The sequence below is a fragment of the Choristoneura fumiferana genome, chromosome 10 (genome assembly GCF_025370935.1).
Source record: "Choristoneura fumiferana chromosome 10, NRCan_CFum_1, whole genome shotgun sequence".
Lineage (NCBI taxonomy): Eukaryota > Metazoa > Arthropoda > Insecta > Lepidoptera > Tortricidae > Choristoneura > Choristoneura fumiferana.
Genome location: NC_133481.1, coordinates 10,642,007 through 10,661,548, shown reverse-complemented (window position 1 = coordinate 10,661,548; position 19,542 = coordinate 10,642,007). Strand labels below are relative to the sequence as shown.

General features: G+C 36.4%; 1 protein-coding gene across 1 annotated transcript; it reads right to left on the bottom strand.

The window, feature by feature from the left end:
- Nucleotides 1-1,153: 1,153 nt before the first annotated feature.
- LOC141432089 (phosphatidylinositol 3-kinase regulatory subunit gamma-like) lies at nucleotides 1,154-14,800 on the bottom strand. The gene is made up of 4 exons (XM_074093490.1): nucleotides 14,259-14,800; nucleotides 10,363-11,061; nucleotides 9,811-10,107; nucleotides 1,154-9,586 (listed from the first exon to the last, which is right to left on the bottom strand). The coding sequence occupies exons 1-4, from the start codon at nucleotides 14,336-14,338 to the stop codon at nucleotides 9,376-9,378; spliced, it is 1,287 nt and encodes a 428-aa protein (XP_073949591.1). The 5' UTR covers nucleotides 14,339-14,800; the 3' UTR covers nucleotides 1,154-9,375.
- Between the last annotated feature and the right edge of the window lie 4,742 nt (nucleotides 14,801-19,542).

Genomic DNA, 19,542 nt, shown 5'->3' with positions numbered 1-19,542 from the left:
TCCACGTGGTTTCTGGATTTTTACTATCAAGTTGCAAAAACTACAACCACCGTACAACGTCCCTCTCAAAGAGAGTTTACTTTGACACTGGCAAAATTGTCCTATTAATTAGGACAGAAAAGCCATATTTTAAAAGAGAGGAAGAAGAAGAAACACGATATATATTACGTGATTGGTAACGTCAGAATTAGATTCCTGACGAACAAATCACAATAATTTTGCAACGTGATCGATCAGCAACGTCTCTTTTAGGCGTATGCCGACATACGAAAACTTTCGACGTGTTTTACGACGTTATCTTTAAACCAATGATGAAACACGATATATTTACGACGTGATTGGTAACGTCAGAATTAGACCCTTGACGAAACACAGTAATTTATAACGTGATCAGCAACGTCACTTTTTGGCGTATGCCGACATACGAAAACTTTCGACGTGTTTCACGACGACATCTTTAAACCACTGACGAAAAACGATATATTATGACGTGATGTGCAACGTCATTATTAAGACCTATGACGGAACACAATAAATTAACAACGTGATTAGTGACGTCATTTTCAGGCGTATGCCGACATATATGGAAAGTTTCGACGTGATTTATTTCCAAAAGACGTGCAATTGAAAAAAAAACGCTCAAAATTCACGTCTTCTGGCAGAAATTTTTGAATGGGAAGGGACTGATAGCGGTTGAAACACTCGTAAAACTTCCCGTGCAAAAGCTCTAACCCGGGTTCGCACCTCTATATTTTCCGAAATTACATTTGATATTGACCTTTGCGGTGAAGGAAAACATTGTGAGGAAACCCACCTGCGAAGAAGTTCCAAATCCGCATTCGGCCCGAGTATTTCCCACTACGGCCTAAGCCTATTTATGTCAAAATACTCCCGATACGACATTGCGTAACATAAAGTAACTCGTTGCAACTCATTATCTACTTATAGGATAGGTACATCCGAACCAACTGAATATGACCCACTGTGGAACCTTTTCGTAGAAAGTCATAAGAGTCATCGCATTGCTTGACAAGGGAATTTATTATGACACTTACTTGCTGTGAGAATGTTCTACGGTGGGTCAGGAATCAAAATGTTTCCAACTGTAAATTGCTCCAGTTTTGGTAAGAATTGTTTGAAATAAAAAATGAAATATAGATTTGTTTGTTTATTAACACTTATTAAAACATACTACAATTATAAATTTACATAAAATGGCGACTGTAAGAAATCTTGTAATATGCTTGTTTGATGCAACCAATTTGGCTGCTATGGTACCTTAACTTATAATTTAAAATTCGCCTTTGAGATCATTACCACATCTACTTCGCAGAAATTACATTCATCGTGAGAACATTCTGGGACTCCGATTACGGGAACGTACATAATTATAACGACGTGAATATAAAAATAACTCCAATAAATCTCATTATATTAAACTTTTATAACTTATCAAGGTAGGTAAATAATATAAATCACACAATTATCATGTGCAACAACATCTGATGCCTTTTTCATCAAATTAAGGTCAGGCGAAGTGCAGTCGGAATCTGAGGCAGTAATCCACAATTTTGGAAAGTTCTTCAGATATTTACGAAGTTTATTTTTCATTCACAACTGTTACTTTCGATCTCACTTCGGATTTTCCTGAATTTGAAGTTCCAAAATTGTAAATTAATACCCCCCCCCCTGCTTCTGCAAGGGAAGGAAAACATTTAGACGACTGGCATTATTGTTATTGAAACACCTTTTCCTGTCGTTAGTACATTTTTCTGATGGGTAAAACGTAAATAAATAAAATTATTTACTTGCATATTTTATCAAACTGATCTTATGTAAAAATAAATAAAGTAGTTATTCAGCTTGCAATGAAAATATAAATTAATAATTATTGAACATTATGATCATTTATTTAGTACAAAATATACACTCGTAAAATTGGGATGTAGTGTTTTTTTTAAATTTCCAGCGGTTTTCATTATTTTATTTATCATTATCAATTTATCACACTGCCGCCGCACGCGGCTGCGGTATGCGGAGCGACGAAATTCGCTGCCAAATTGTACGTCGCGCACGCCGCACCTCGCACGGAGATGCGGATTGCAGAGTCAGTACCATGCGATATTTGCGTACAAATCAACTACCCCCGTCAAAAGTGAAAACCCATAGCAGCGCACACCGCAGTGGGATGCGGTGCGGGGGCAGTGCCATTAACCGCTTTCAGGAAGCCCTGACGAAAATATTTTACATTATCCAATTTACAAAATTGCACATGAATAATAAAAAAAATATTGCACTTCTACTGTGAATATAGTTTTACATGTTGCGTTTCATGGGATGCACATACGTAGGAGGGAAAAACCCCTTATTCATATAAGCTTGTTCTATGCTTATGTTACAACTTAACATTTATTTGTCTATAGATATGTGACTTTGACATTTGCCTTTGCCGGCTCAGACACCGACAAACGTGTAGATAGTGCCACCAGAGTTGAGGTCACGCACACAAGAACATGTCATGTAATGACAGCGGGATTTTGACATTTACTCATTCATTTCATTCATTCTCCTTTTATGCAATCAGTCCCTTCAACTGTCGTGGTACTACCTATACATTTTGTTATAACAGGTTTGTATTTATTTTATTAACCTCCGACGCAAAAAGAGGAGTGTTATAAGTTTGACCGCTATGTGTGTCTACTGTGGCACCGGAGCTCTTAAACGGGTGGACCGATTTGAATAACGTTTTTTTTTTATTTGAAATCAGGTTTTCTAGCGATCGTTCTTAAGACATGTTTCATCAAAATCGGTTAGCAATTTTTGAGATATTGAACTTTGAGGTGACAAAGTCAGGGGTTTTTCCAACTTTTTGTTGGTTAGGTTATGAATAAGGGGGTTAATAATTACTTGTATGAAAGAATTTTTTTAACAAAAAAGAAAACAGACTCCAAAATAATAAAAAAATGGGACCGACTACAAAACCCTGGAAAATATTTTTCTAAGTACCTACTAGCTCGAAGTCGGTGACTCAGCACGAGCCAGCAGGAATGGAACCATAGTCGCCTAACTCACCTACATACCTACTATGGGTTTCAATCCCTCCTGCTGGGTCGTGCTGAGTCACCGACTGTGAGCTAGTAGGTAGGTACCTAGACAAATATTTTCAAAGGTTTTATAGTCGGTTCCATTTTTTATTATTTTTTTGGAGTGGGTAAAAAAAATATTTATTTCTCACTTTTTAGTGATTCGTAGCCAAAGTACTTCTCACAACGATTCCATAAAGCCCAAACACGGCTTAGTTACGTTGTTTTATAACAGAGTTCCGTTGCCTACCTTCCGGCTTCAGCATCAGATCAATTCGAAAGAATCATTAACTTAAAGCTTCTTCTTAGTTGCTTATCTAGGTATATTAATCATGATCGTTTATAGACGAGAGAGCATTACTTAGCTTTGACGAGTTCCATTGGTCATCTACGGTCTTCTTCATCAGGTCCAGTTTACCAAAGGATACTTTCTGAATGTAAATGCTTATCTTAATGCTAAAAATGCCAAAATAGTCATAGGTGTGCCTATAAAATTTGAGGTTTGCCCTCGATTTCCCTACGATCCCATCATTAGATTTTGACTTGATGACAATGGTACTCGTACCACATCAGAAGAGTACTCTTTCGAATAAAAAAATATTTTTTAAAATCGGTCCACAATTGACTGAGTAATCGGTGAACATACATAAAAAGATAATAATACAAACATTGGAACATAGAACCTCCTCCTTTTTTGAAGTTGGTTAAATTTATACGACCCCTTTCTTGAAACATGTCGATTTGTTAATGTCCAAAATAGGCCACTTACTCTTTAATTTATCTTAGGCCAACAAAGCGGCCGATTATCAACAAAATAAGTTAAAAACCGAAAATGTCAAAGCATGTTTATCTTGAACTTCTGCATTACCTATTTTTGCTATATATCTTTTTAAAAATCTGAAAATAAAAATAACTGGAATAAAATACAAAAGCGTTGTCAGATAATGCCTTTAAATGACTGAAAAATTAAGACACCCAAATCAATAATTTCGAATTAATTTTAATGAAGCTTTGTATAGTTTGTTAGTAAAATTTCGAAGACTAGGGTAACGGTTATTTATTATTAAGCAGTTATTGCCCACTAAGACAAACATTGTCATGTGTTAACTTAGCTGGGTACTGGGTATCATTCAAGTTCGATTAGTTTTCGCTAAATTGTGTTGTTATTACTCTTCTAAGGGGCTGTTTCATCATCCATTGATTAGTGTTAACTGACAGTTAAATGTGATGCACTCTCTATTTGTTTTGTTCGAATAGACGGAGACGGCATCACATTTAACCGTCAGTTAACACTAATCAATGGATGGTGAAACAGCCTCTAATTTCATTCTTTTAGATGTTGTTTAAAATAATTAAGTGGGCAATAACTGGCTAATTAATTAAAGTGATCCATATTTAAAAGTAAATATTTTTGAAATTCCACAGTAAAATGATCTTTCACAATAAATAATTTTATTAATATTAGATCAGCCTGAAACCAATGTCTACAACGACATAAATCTTTTCTCAAGTGAATTTCTCACACCTATCTCACTCATTTGCTTAAATGTCGTGTTTAACGTTTGTTCTTCTTTCTTACATTTTTCAAGTTTTTTTTCAATTAGTTAATTAATAGTAAACGATTTAATTTAATCAAATTATTAGGCCACTGTGCCAATTCACACGAAAAGCGTTTTCAAGTATACTACAATTGTGTAGTAATGTTCATTTAATATTGTGCAATATTGTTATCAATTGCGGTTATTGACCTTAATTACCGCCACTTAATTTGTTAAATTCGCCAGGAATTTTCAACGATCTTCCTTTGATTTTCGAATAAGCAACTAATTATATAATAACTTTCAGGAATACTTTACTTTGTAACAAACTTTCATTAATTAATTTGTTAAACCTACCTACACTAACACTACTTTACGATTACGACCTTAAAATTAACATTCACGTTAAATTCAGAATTTATCAAATAATTCAATCAATAATTGACAATAATAGTTTACACAACATAAAAACAGAAGGATAGCACTTGAACGTACTTACTCATAAAAATCCAAAGCAATTGACGTAATTACTAAATTAGAACTCCCATGGAATCAGGTTTTTTTATTTATTATTCGACTGGATGGCAAACGAGCAAGTGGGTCTCCTGATGGGAAGAGATCACCACCGCCCATAAACATCTGCAACACCAGGGGTATTGCAGATGCGTTGCCAACCTAGAGGCCTAAGATGGGATACCTCAAGTGCCAGTAATTTCACTGGCTGTCTTACTCTCCACGCCGAAACATGGGCAAAATAGGTTTCATTTTATTGGAATAAAATGTGCTTACAAGTTAACGCTGCGCACCCATCGCTGACGTCTGTAGCATTTATTTAGTCACTCTAGAAACGAACCATTTTTAGTCTTTGAAGACTGTTTTGTAACATTTTTAAGTTAAATAATAGGGAATAATTTTATTTTATTCCTATTATAAAGTACCTATAGCGAACAGCGATGAGCTAGGATTCATTAAAAAGCACATAAAAAAATAATAATATCTTCCTTTGTTCAAATTCAAAATGATTATAAAATTGATAAAAGACAAGTTAAAAGACAATGTTCGGTTAATATAGATAAAGATAATACATATAGACACAATTCTATGAACGAAATACAATTAGTAGATATATGTATTTACTTGAAAAAAAAAAATGTTAATAATTATTATCACATGTGTCATAATGACAGTCAATATGGGGAGTTACCAAATTGAGCTTGCTAGTTGACATCCATCTCAGTTTGTGACACACCTTATTGTATATAATATTATATACTCATAATATCGTAATGCTAACACTACAACAAAAACAATCTAAAAATGCATAGAAACTGACCATAGCATAATAAGGCGAAACACATGTAAATTTGCCATTGAAGGATTATAATAAATCGGTCCATTACACCAAAGTTGGCAAAGTAAACGTGGGTTTATGAAATAAGTTTATAGGAGAAGGAAGTACCCATGGCCCTGTATTGGACGCGCAAATAACGGTTGCTTTTGCCTTGCCTTTGTTACATTTTATCGTTCTTACGCAAAAAAAAAACCTTCCAACATTACCGCTAAATACGCTTCCTAATTAATCGTACACCTTGGGGTTCAACTTGCGAGTATAAATTCAGAAGAGACAGAAAGCACCAAGACAACCATACTTAAGTGAAAGTAATGAACTGATATATACATACATATTACATACATATATATTATAGAGGACGATCGCCGTAATTTGCGTTACCAACCGTATTTTTTTGGAGATGTTCTTGTTCAAACTTTATCCCCAAATAAAAAGCTTACAATTTTGCCACCCGATTGCGTATTTTTAACTGATATCAAATTTATATGATCAACGTGCGACGATGTTCATTTGACATTCATACGATTACGGTACGATTACTTGGAGTTAACACTTGACAGATGGGCGTGCCTTCAGTCAATTATCAACTTTGAGGTCATACAAATAAAATAGTTTTTACATAATCTGTAAACGTGGGTAGCGGTATACTAAAAATGGCTTTATTTGTATGACGTCAAAGTTGAAAATTGACTGAAGGCACGCCCATCTGTCAAGTGTTAACTCGAATTAATCAAACTGTAACACTTTATAGTATGGGCGACAGAGCTTCGCCGAGACTAAAACTCGAGGAAAGCATTTTCTCAGAGATAAGACAAACTCTTCTAGCTTCGAACGATCTGATTGTTCGCCCCCGCAAGCCGCTAAATAATAGCACATTTTATCCAAATTTTTAGAGCCTTTTCCGAGATCCCCAAAGTAAATACACAAGAATTATTAGATTAAAATATCCTTTTTTACATTTTCAGGCCACAAATATACTATTGTTTCTACTCAATTCTAGCAAGTGTGTCATGCTACAGGCACAGAATAAGTAATAGTACAAGTACAGAAGTTTCACTCCCTTATAAAAACAACTAAGAATCGTGCCTATCTTATGCTTCTGTCTATCGCATAACTCGTATAATTTCCACGCGGCCGTTTAGGGGCATACATGTCCAAATGTCAGAAAGTCCAGGTGTCACATTGTCCATGCTCACAAAGTCCGAAGGATGAAACGTCCTAGTGTCTAAAAGTTCTAGCGTCAAAAATTCCATGGTCAAAAAGTCCGAAGGATTAAACGTCCTAGTGTCTGAAAGTCTTAGCGTCAATAAGTCCATGGTCAAAAAGTCCGAAGAATGAAACATCGCAGTACCTGAAAGTCCTAGCGTCAAAAAGTCCGAAGGATTAAACGTCCTAGTTCTGAAGGCCTGAATCCCATAATGTCTCATTGTATAAAGATGTGACTAACACAACTACGAGTAAATGATAAATATAACTGAAATAGATTAGAGAGCTAGATTGCTCATCTGCATTATTTCCAGTCTATTATCTAACACCCTGAACCCTGAGGCCCATTCTCGGTAAGATCCAGATGCATCTATGATGCTACGTAAATGTCGTGTCGAGTCAACGCGAATTCACCAGCTGGTCCAGTCATGCAGATGGACTGGAGCCGTGGGGCCTCATTCTACATTGTCTCTTTTCCATATTGTTATCGTATTGTCTACGTAGTGGCAGCTCTTATTGACTTGACAGTAAAGGCGATCGAGTCGAAAACAATTCCATTGAAATAGGTTTAAATAAAACCAAAATAGAATGAGACCCCTGGACTATCGGACATATGGACTATCCGACATTAGGGCATTATAACCTTCGAACTTTTTGACAATGGACAATGTGACACCTGGACTATCGGACATATTATTATGGACTATCCGACATTAGGGCATTATAACCTTCGAACTTTTTGACAATGGACAATGTGACACCTGGATTCTCGGACATATGGACTATCCGACATTAAGGCATTATAACCTTCGAACTTTTTGACAATGGACAATGTGACACCTGGACTATCGGACATATTATTATGGACTATCCGACATTAGGGCATTATAACCTTCGAACTTTTTGACAATGGACAATGTGACACCTGGATTCTCGGACATATGGACTATCCGACATTAAGGCATTATAACCTTCGAACTTTTTGACAATGGACAATGTGACACCTGGACATGTATGCCCCTAAACGCTCATCTTCAATGATACTGAAGGCACATAGTTGTATTGTCATCAAAACTTAAGGTGTGTACCAAATTACAAATCAATGGGCAACAGGAAGGGGGTAAAATTTCAATAACTAGATTTGGCCCATACAAAAAGCAAACAAAGCAAGCTAAATAAAACATTTTAACGTTTAAAATAAAAATAAATTAAAACAATGTTCTTTGAATTTTAAGTACAACCATACAAGCGCGTCCAAGACTGCTGCCGCAGTTGATAGGTATTCTCGCGTTCGGCGTTGAGTTGACCCCGGACTGAAAGCTCACCACAGGGGCCCTAAGTGGTAGGCATAAAATAGGTACAAAGTACTCTGCCCAGTGTAAACCCCCTGCTACAGTCAATAACAAGACCAACAGGAATGAATTGAGTAGATTCTATTTCATAATTATTTGTACTGCAGATAAGCTGGGTATTCATTAAAACATCAAGCCTGTAACATGACTTAACAAGTTAATATCACATGACACAAATAATAAATCAAGAATTTAAAAAAAACGTTCTAGTTTCTCAGAGTTCACTGAATTTCACGCTTCAACATTTACATGACACATTTTTTGGTACTCGCGTTTGTACAACATTTGGCTGTGTAATAAGACACTTTCCCTAAAGCTAATGACAGACATAGCATGCAACTTAAAACATACTTCACAGTTTCACACAATACTTTCATAATGTTCCCACTTGTCCATTGACAAATATCATCGCGTCTTCAAAAATCCCAAATTCATCAAAAACTGGACGCAATACAAATTTATACTTTCGTTGTTGATTGGCCCATCGCTCAAATTTCGACGTAACCTCTCTGACAGTAATAGTATACAATTAAGCATTTGAAAATATCACATGACAATTACTAGGTATGCATAGTAATTAATACCATCACATAATTATCATTTGTATCTTAGTCATATTCAGATCACGTCAAGACACGATAGTTGCCTAGTCTAGACAGAACCACTAGGCTTGTAAAGCTGACTTTAGTGAAAACCGAGATCAATCACTATCCATGTGCGTAGATACAATTTGAATCTCACGAAATTGCTATCACATTAGTGATATAATCACATCAGCATGCTAATCATTCTATTGAGAGAAATAGATGACTAGATAATTAGCAAGACAACTCACGTTATATGATTTACTGACGTTGTTTCCGTTGGCTTGAGTGGTGGGACTCCGCTTGCTGCGCTTCTTGATGAGTTTCTGGCTGTTGGCTGTCTTGTGTCTGCTTCTTCTCCGGGCGACTCACCAGGTGAGCATGGATAGGATACTTTAAGGTAGTTTTCAACTGGTCATTGTGTTCGTCTAACGAGTTAATAGCGTAATGTAGAACAAGCTCGTTCAGTGTTCTGCAAAAATATAAAAAAGGTTTATAAGTAGCCTTAAGGTGGTTCGGCTTCCAACAATAGTTAGAGGAAAATTAATAGCACATAACACTGGATTTGTCATAACCGGACATCATTAATTTTTCGTGATAAAATAGATTTTACACAAAACCAAGTTAAGGATAATTAGTTCATATCAAAGCAATTTCAATCATTAGGAAAATAAAGCATTTTGTGGATATACTTACTTATAAACATTGTATGGTTCAGCAAATCCATAGCCTCGTTCAGTCTTATAGATAATGCAATGGTAGACAATATTGTTACAACATATGGAAAGTGCAAGTTGTCCTCTTGAATTAGGTCGAATTAAAAAAGTGCCTGTAGGTTTCCCATTCAATAGTTTTTCTGCTATCTCTCGAGTACAGTTATCCACTTTCCAAGTGATCATTTCTCTATGTGCATACAATTCTTCCAGTCTGTGAATATTATCTTCTTCTAAAACTTGTAGGTATTCCTCAGTCTTGCCACGCTTCTGAAGCCATCTGAAATATTTTTAAATAATAAAGAATATTAATAAAGATATAATAAATAATGTATAAACATTTGCTGTTGTCTTGATTTGTATTTTGAGCAACCCAGGACCTGGAAAAAGCTAGATGAGACCTTTACTTGAAAGCCTGTCTAACTTGGCTGTTATGTCCCATATCATTTATTTTGTCATTTCCAGTTTATGTGTAAAATTTGTTTAAAATAATGTTATTTTTGTTTAATTTGTATAGTTTTATTAGTAAACTTACAGTTTGTGGCGATCCTTTATCTTGAAGAGATTTACAATTTCTGGTTTGAGTTTAGTGATTTCTCTTTCAAGTATCAAATTATTTTCAACAGTGCTCCGAAGTATGTTGTGCAACTGGATTCTTGCTTGCTTGAGGCTATTGACTCTAGATATTAACTGCTTATTGTTTTCTATAAGATCTTTTTTCTCATGTGGGTGAGCTTCAGACTGTTTTTTGTCTTGCAATTTGAGATGCTCTTCACAGACTTTAACAGTCTCCTTGAATGCATCAAGGGCCTGCTTTTTGAACTTTACTTCCTCCCTAAGCCTCATGTATTTATCAGAACATTCATCAAAGTTGCGCGTTTTGAGGACATATTCCTTGTGGATTTCTTTGTATCGGGTTTCAAGAGTCTCATCATTAATATTTTCTCCTCCATCATTCTCCTGTGGTCGTGATAGTGGGTATGTAAGGGTGATGTCCAGATTTCGATTGCAATGTGCAAGCGAATATTGTGTGTAAAATCTGACCAGCTCCACCACAGAGTGGAACTCGAAAGGCTCACAAAATCCATAGCGCCCATCTTCATTGTAGATTTTGATCAACTTGTTGGTTCCTCCTTTCCGTACTGTCAATGTGTATCCATTGCCTTTATTGGAAGCATTGCGAACTAAGAAAGTACCATCAGAAGTATCCTTCAGTTTTTCATTTGCTTCATCCCTGAAAAAAAATAATTGAAAATGAGCAGACTTACGAACAGACAAGATTTTATGATAGTAGGCTTGACATTGAAGTTAATGTTGATGTGTTGACTATGGGTGCCCTTTGCAAGGTCTTAAAATTTTTTGGTATAATATTGTATGGCATACTTATTGTTTAGCATAAAGATTTTTTTGCTTACATTTTTTTTCCTAAAGCTCTTTTGGTCTATAATTGTTGTGTAAAATTTTGTTGACAAAATACCTACTAAACAATTTTTCAACCAAAAAATGTTATGAAAGACAATTTCGACCAAACAATTTTCGACATTTCAATTATTCCATGAAACATTGTTATGCAAAAAAAAGTTACGAAAAAAATTATGCAAAACAATTTTAGACCAGGCGATATAGACCTGATGACTACATTTACTTTTTTTGACATAAAATACCATTCATTGTGATACAAGAAGTACCGACGGCTGGCGCGAGTCGAGTCGTACGCGGGTGCCGCGGTGAGATGTTGTTCATATACAACCACGTAAATAGGATCGCGGCCCTCTCGACCCAACAAAATTACAAAGATGAAGTGCATCAAAATTCTAGTGCCCGTGATGTGACGCCGTGCTAAAAAGAACTGTCCCACTATTTTCCGATACATTATACAATGTGTGACATCCATAAGAACATGAATTTTAATTAACAATTACTAATGGAGAGTTGTTAATTTATTTTTAATTTTCTCAAGCAGTAATGTAATGGAAACATTTATTTGACGTTTCAGAGCACTTTCAGAGGCCGCAAATGTTAGTGTCAGTTGTTAGCTTTGTTACCGATACATTGCGTGCCGAATTAATTTGTACGAAAAAAAATGTTTTTTTGTAACTAGAAATACTAATTTACGTATTGTATTGTATTGTAAAACTCTTTATTGTACATAAAACACATGAAAATAACATAACACAGGATAATAAGATGTACAAAGGCCAACTTATCCCTTAAAGGGATCTTTTCCAGTTAACCTTTGAGCGATTGACAGGATATCAGACACAAGAGTAGACACTACAAGTACAATGAAAAGGTAAAAGAACCGAAATTGAAATTAACTCAAAAAAAACGTTCATTAGAGCTTATGCTTTCAGCCATTAAAATATATGTTCTTACGGAAGTCACAGAATAAATAACTGACAGACTAATTAGAATTTGTTTGGACACTAGCATATCCTGCAAAAATTTACAGATGCCATATAATTTCTTGGGAAGTTCTGCAGTTATGAAAGAAAGAAATAAAGAAATATCTTGCTTGTTTGCCATCCAGTTGAATAAAAAAAAAAAAGAATGAATTATTTTTTTATATATGGAACTTTGTTACATTTATTACTATAAAAATCACAATCAAATTGTCCTTGTGTCCAAACTTGGATGGCCCCTAGATGAGGTGTCATTTATTTCCTTTGTTACATCATATCATGAAATAAGAAAAATGTCAATACAAAACCGGCCATGAGCATGTCGGATACGCCCGAAATAGGGTTCCATAGCCATTACGAAAAAAATTAAGTAATATTTTTCTGATATCGTATTTTGTACGGAATATTCCAAGTTCAGGTATATTTTATACCTTGGGCTGTTAATTACTCTTAAACTACTAATAATTCTCAAGAAAACTGAACCTTTATAGTTTTCCTTGTCAGTTTGATATACTTACTACCAGAGAGCGGAATTCACATGGCAAAAATCAAACGTCAATCGAGTTGGAATGTTACATTTTAGCAATTTGACTTTTAACATTAACCTCTTATAATGCAATACTAAGTAAAGTTAAGTAGTTTTTATAATTATGATTTGATGTTGTCTTATATTTAAATGATATTCTTTATTTATTGCTGTTAATTATTATTAACAACAGGTTCATAATGATAGGAAGTTAAAAAAATATTTGCAAATTTTGTTTTCTTACACTATATCATATTTTTATAAATTTTTTGCTTAAATATGGATTTAAGGACTATTTTTATTAGTAAATAAATAAAGACAAGCTTCGTAAATATACATAACTTATCGATAGTCTATAAAATTCAATGTTCCAACTCTATTGACATTTGATTTTTGGCATGAGAATTCCGCTCTCTGCTTACTACCTAGTAATAGTAGTGCTTAAACCTATCCAACGATACCCCACACTACAAGGTTGGATGAGAAAAAAACTAACCCCACTTTACGTCTATGGTACTGCAAAAAAAAAAAAAAAATTTATTGTACCATTTTGTCAGCATACTTTACATATACATTTGTGCAAAATTACAGCTTTCTAGCATTGATAGTAGTCCCTGAGCAAAGCTGCGGATGGACTGACAGACAGACATGGCAAAACTATAAAGGTTCCGTTTTTGCCAATTTGGCTACAGAACCCTAAAAAGGGTTGGACTACTGAATGCATAATTTTTGATTTGCTGAATGATGTAAGGGATGAATAATTTATAGTAATCTTTGTGCAATCAATTCTTGGGTGATGTACACACCTCATGGTTTTTTGAAGTTAATCAACTACTAATACAACTACTATGTTACTCAATCCCAATGGGATCCACTAATTATTGTAATGAAAGGCTGAAATATATAAAACAACTAATTTTTAAATTTCTCATTTCACTTTTCTGTCCAGAACAAAAATGTTAAGGCCATCACATTTTTTCATATCAGCAAGTACACTGACACAAAAATCCATATCAAGTATTAAGAATCAAAGAGATAAGGAACTGGATTGCTTGTCCAATCTTTGAGTATTAACCTATAAAGGATAAAGACAGTGATTGACATCATCTCACCACTACATTAAAATATTAAACACTTATGTAGTTAATATAATATTATATAAAATTATAACTAACCTTATCCTATCTAAATTAAATGATGTAAATGTGAGCAAAATAATCTGAAAATTAAGACTTATTTCAATGTTACTGCATAATACTAATTAAACAGCATTTGCTGAACCTAACAATAGGAAAATGACTAACATAATTTTCATGTTGGAACAAGTAGGTACAGTGTAGTTTTTCTTGGGTCATTTATCTATTTTACTTTAAATAGGATTATGATCATGAATAACAAAGAATTGCATTTTTGAGTTATTTATTTAGTAAGACTGCTTAATTAATGAATAATTATGCTTTTTGTACAAGTTATGTAGCTTACGTTTTTATTAAGGAAGCTTACCTTGTGATATCGCCCCAGTACCATTCACAGCTTTCTAATATCTCTTCGGCAGGCTGCGGGGGTGCGCCTATTTCAACCATTATTTCATTATAAGCACCGGATTTCACAAACTACTAAATCGCACTTATATGCTCAATATCTAACCAGATTCCGGCTTCTATCACTAGCACTACTTCCTCCTGTAATTCGGTTTACGGTCACCTAATACACTTTATGAGCATTGATAGAGAAAATTAAACCATATAAGTAAAATTATCTTCTCAACTGTAAATCATAGTACAGCAAAACTTCGCGGACACTTATAAAAAAGGCAATTTAGTTCACAAAGGAAATGGGCGAGAGTGATGACAGTTACTAGGGCACAAGTGTTCATCGTATCCCGAAGGTAATTATCACTCACAGTTACACAAAAGTCCGATGAAACGATAAAATAATTGTATTGCAGGGGTAAAAAATGCTATTTATTAATGTTCAAAAATATAAAACTAGATTATTAGGCTGTCCGCTGCGTCTTCGTCCGCCATATTTCAATTCAACTTAATGGCTGGATTTTGGGCTGGATTGGCTGGCCTGCCTGCCAGTGGCTGCCGCCTGCCAGTTTGCCAAGCTCAGTGTTGCCATCATATTTAAAAAAAAATACTACCTACTAGCTCCGGCCCCAAACAAAACCGACCAAGTGACAAAAAACAGACCACTCGTACTGCGGGTTCCTATACGTTAAGGCCGGCCACATGCAGTCGCTCGACGCTCGTTTCCAGCGTCAAATCTGCGGGGCTACTACGAAATTTGAAAATCGAAGTTCGTGTCGTTCCGCCCCTCTGACACTTATTCTATTAAATACGAGAGTGAAAGGGACGACTTTTGAATTTCGGAGTAGGCCCTCTGGTCACGTGACATATAGTGATAAAGCTGAAAATGTTGAGCTGGAAAAAAAATACCTATTCAATTTCGAAAAATATTTTTTTTTTTTTTCATTTTCGACTGCTGCTAAATGAGATTAAGAAATCAGCTTCCAAGACCAAAAAAGATCATTCCTGCAAGCAGCCATCTTGACGCTGCTGTTCGACGCGGCGGCTTGACACTGCTTTTTTGAGTCGAGGAAAATTAAAAATAGGGTCACTTGACTAGATTTATCGCTACAAACGAGCGACGAGCGACTTGCATGTGGCCGTACCTTGAGACTAACTTGACAAGTAAAGTACATGGCAGTTAAAGGGCTACCAGGGTGACGAAATTAGATAGTGATATGGCTAATATCGATAATCAATGTTTTATGGTTTGTTGTCGGAACTTTTGTGCAAATCCGTGAATATCATTGTTGCACACTTGTCACTCAGTAAATTGTGTAGATAACCGCAATTATTAAAACAATTTTTTTTAAGCTTATGGTCGGCCGCCATACTTTATGTGCGATGCAATTTTTAATTTGGAAATGATAACGTAAATTGCACGGTAAAAAAGCAATTACTGCAGACAAATGGGTTCTTCAGTATGATGTGATGTGTTTTAAAATCTGCGTCAACTTGTAGTTCTTTACATAACGCGACTTCATCTGCGAAGAATTCGTTTATCCCTATGTGGCGACGTCCTACGGGGTTCATGGTATAATTTCGCAATATTTACCTACAACTATCGCCATATACTAGTTTAATAATATGATCATCAGATGAACACTGTTCGTGAACTTTAGAAAACTCTTAGATCATTTAATCTCGTTTACTATCACATACCCTCAAGTGGTATGTGAGGAAATCGGGCTTCCGCCACTGGCCTCCCAACAAACCCTCACAGGCAGCCCAAACCACCAGAACCAACACACGGTTCTATACAAAGGTTTGATTACATTTAATTACTATGAAAGCTCAAACAAGCAATCTTGTCTTACAAACTTTACTTATCACGATTAGTGTTATTCTCTTGATCATATTGCTTTATAACGGACATTAGATATGTAAGGAAAAGCTTAAGGAACTCACCAGTGATTGTTCTCTTACTGGATGCACTAACGTAATGTGCAACTTCTATTCTATCCGCCTTACATACTCTTTATTCAAGTTAATGTCCTATTCCGTTATCAGTCCCGCCTTATTTCGACTGTTTAAAATTCAAACTAGTGACAGCTGTCAGGGCCATAAAACAATTACTTTATTATACTGCCAGTGTTACCAATACAATGTCAATTACAGTTTAAAGTTAGCTCACCTCCAGGCATAATTCGCGCTTAGCCGCGACACTCCCAACGGCGAGAGTTTTGCTGACAGACATTTACAAAAGAATAAATAATTGACGCGTCCATTCAGCAATCTTTCCTTTGCCTTATATTGCTGCGTCTCTCTTCTTTTTCTGGTTTCACCTTCAACAACATCATCACCGCAAGCTGATGTGTTCATTAGCTCCTCTCCATTATGAGTAACTTCGTCTACAACAGCTGCTTCACCGGTATCACCAACGGCTTCATCCACTGCCACAGGCACATCACCAACATTAGAACCATCCCGTGCTTCAGGTTGTTCGGGAATCAAAGGCTCAAGTTGGATTGGTTCAACATCAAGATGTTCTGTGGTCTCCTGATTATCTGTAGCATCTCGGTTGCCGTTTGAGCCAGTAACCTCCGGCTTTTGTGTCACTATCCTACTGATCACTTCTCGAGCTGGCAGCATCAGTTTCCAGTGGGTATAGATGGCCGATTGAACGAGTGAAATCAGAGCTGCCAACCCTGACTATCGCTGTTCGGCATTCTCCGTCACTTCCTCGAATCAAGGAAACAATTTTTCCAACTTTCCAACTACATCTTCTACGAGAGTCGTCTTTTATTTGCACAATATCGCCAAGGCGAGGTTCTCGATGCGATTTGACTCTTGGTTGTTGGTAAGAATTGTTGTACCTTTCTCGCAGACTAGGTAGATATTGATCTTCGAACATCTTTTTAAATTCATTGAGTACAGTCTGTCCTCTTCTCCAACCTGCACAAGATCAATTTTCGTACCCGTGCCGGTACTTGTTGCTTCTAGATTGAATTCTAAACATTTTCCCAACGATAAAAAGTCGGACGGCTTCAGCACATGCTCGAGTTCAGTACCGACTCGAACTAACGGGCGTGAGTTCTACTACTGACTCAACCTCCTTTATGACTGTCAGTAGCTGAGTGTCTTGTAACAAATGCTTATCTATTGTGCGCTTAAGACAATGTTTCACGATAGCTATAAGACGCTCGTAAAAAGCACCATGCCAGGGCGCTAACTGTGGTATAAACTTCCACTGGATCTCGTTCTCTTTGCAGTAGGGTTCAGATAGTACCTGGCTGGTTAACTTGAACTGCAAAGCGTTATCTGAAACAATTTTAAGCGGCACGCCTCTCGTCGCTGTAAACCTTCTTTAAAGCTAACAAGCATTCATCAGCGGTTAAGTTATTTACTACTTCCATGTGAATGGCGCGTACAGCTAAGCATGTGAACAAGCAGATCCATCTTTTTTCTTTTCCATTTTGCGTACTGACAAACATGGGTCCAAAATAATCCATTCCTGTATATGTAAAAGGTTTGCTATAATTTACCCTTTCTGCTGGTAAAGCTGGGGTAGGTGGCAAACTGATATGGACCTCCTCCATACTTCACGCACTGAGAACATTTCCTGATTACTCGCTCTACTTCTGCTCTTCCCTGTGGTATCCAGTATTTTTGTCTAATGATACTTAATGTATGCGATACTCCCACATGGTAGTTAGATTCGTGTGTACTACGTATAATCTCGTTTGTGAAAGCACATCTCCTTGGTAGAAGTATCGGATGTTTTTTGTCATATGTCCAGTTGGTGTTAGACATGCGTCCTTTACACCTTAATATCCCGTCTACGTCGAGAAACAAACCTAGGTTGCGTGTTAAATGGGTCGTTTTACCTGCTACTTCATCAGGAAAGTATTCCTTTTGCAGCTTCCTAATCTCATCGCTGCCTTGCGTTTGCGTAGGTTTTTCTGTTACCGCACTAGTAGTAGGTAAGTCTACATCCATAGGCTGACGTGTTTCGGGTGTGTGTATTTCCATTATGTCTACATCTGTATGTTCATGACCGTCTTCGTAGCCCTTGTCTACCATTTCTGGACCGTCAACAGTATCCAGACCCTCGCCGGCCGAAAGCAAGGCTGCGTGTTGGTCGCCCTTTGGGATGATGGGCCAACAATCATGTTGCTTAGTGAGAAACTTTGGACCATTAAACCATAGGTCCTTTTTCTGTTGCCATAGCTCAGGTCGTGTTGCCAAATCAGCTGGATTCAAATTCGTATTGACATAACGAAATTCGACGTCTTTGCTTTCTTTGATTTCGTTTATGCGTCTTGACACAAATGGTGGAAGCAACTTACTAGATTTTATCCAGCTCAGAACAATAAGACTATCGGTCCATAGGTAGGCTTGTTGTATCGGTAGATCCAAGTTGCTACGAACATATTTGAGTAGCCGGCTTCCAATCAAGTAGCCCAGAAGCTCTAGGCGTGGTATCTTCAGGTCTTCTTTGTCTTCCATTGGCGTTACTCTAGATTTAGCCATCAAGAAAGATACTTTTGTCTGTTTTCTGGTAGATGATCTCAAGTATACAACAGACGCATACGAGTTCTTCGAGGCATCTGTAAATGCATGCAACTCGTACGTACTTTCCTTGCCATCACCTGTATGTCTTGGCAATGTAACTGATTTTGGCTGACTGTAGGTTTTTGACAACGCTGTTCCATTTTTCTTTTAATTCGTCGGACATAAACCGAGTCCCATTTTAACTTCTTCGCGCAAAGTTCTTGAAAAACGAGTTTGGCTGGTAGTACAAGTGGTGCTATAAAGCCACAAGGATCATAGAAACGTGCCAGCATTCTGAGAACATCCTTTTGGTTTTTACTTGGCACTACATCTTTTTCTAACATATTTTTGTTCAAATTGAGTCGCAGCGTGTCATCTTTTCAAGTCCCATAAGAGTCCAAGTACTTTTACAGAATCCAATTTCTTGCATCTCTGTGATTCTGGAATACTAGCCATGAATTCTTCAGAGTTCGAAGTCCAATCTCTTATGTTCATTGCAAGTTCTCCGAAGGCTTCTCTTGCTTCTTCGTATACTTCTTTTGCTTACATATAGAGTCGGCATTTAACACTAAATTGTCTACATAACATTTATCTGCGATCCTCTTCAAAAGTGATTGGTTTGTTCGAGAAAAATGGTACCTTATTGTGGCAGTCAGTAGAAATGGACCGAAATAATTCCGAAGGGTACTCTACAGAATCTGAAGTAGATCAAATTGTCTTCA

Coding starts and splice junctions, on each gene's coding strand:
- LOC141432089 (XM_074093490.1), bottom strand. CDS start 14,338: ATGGTTGAAATAGGCGCACCCCCGCAGCCTGCCGAAGAGATATTAGAA. Junction 10,108..10,362: donor ATAAAGGATCGCCACAAACT/GTAAGTTTACTA, acceptor AAAATATTTCAG/ATGGCTTCAGAAGCGTGGCA. Junction 9,587..9,810: donor GAACCATACAATGTTTATAA/GTAAGTATATCC, acceptor ATATTTTTGCAG/AACACTGAACGAGCTTGTTC.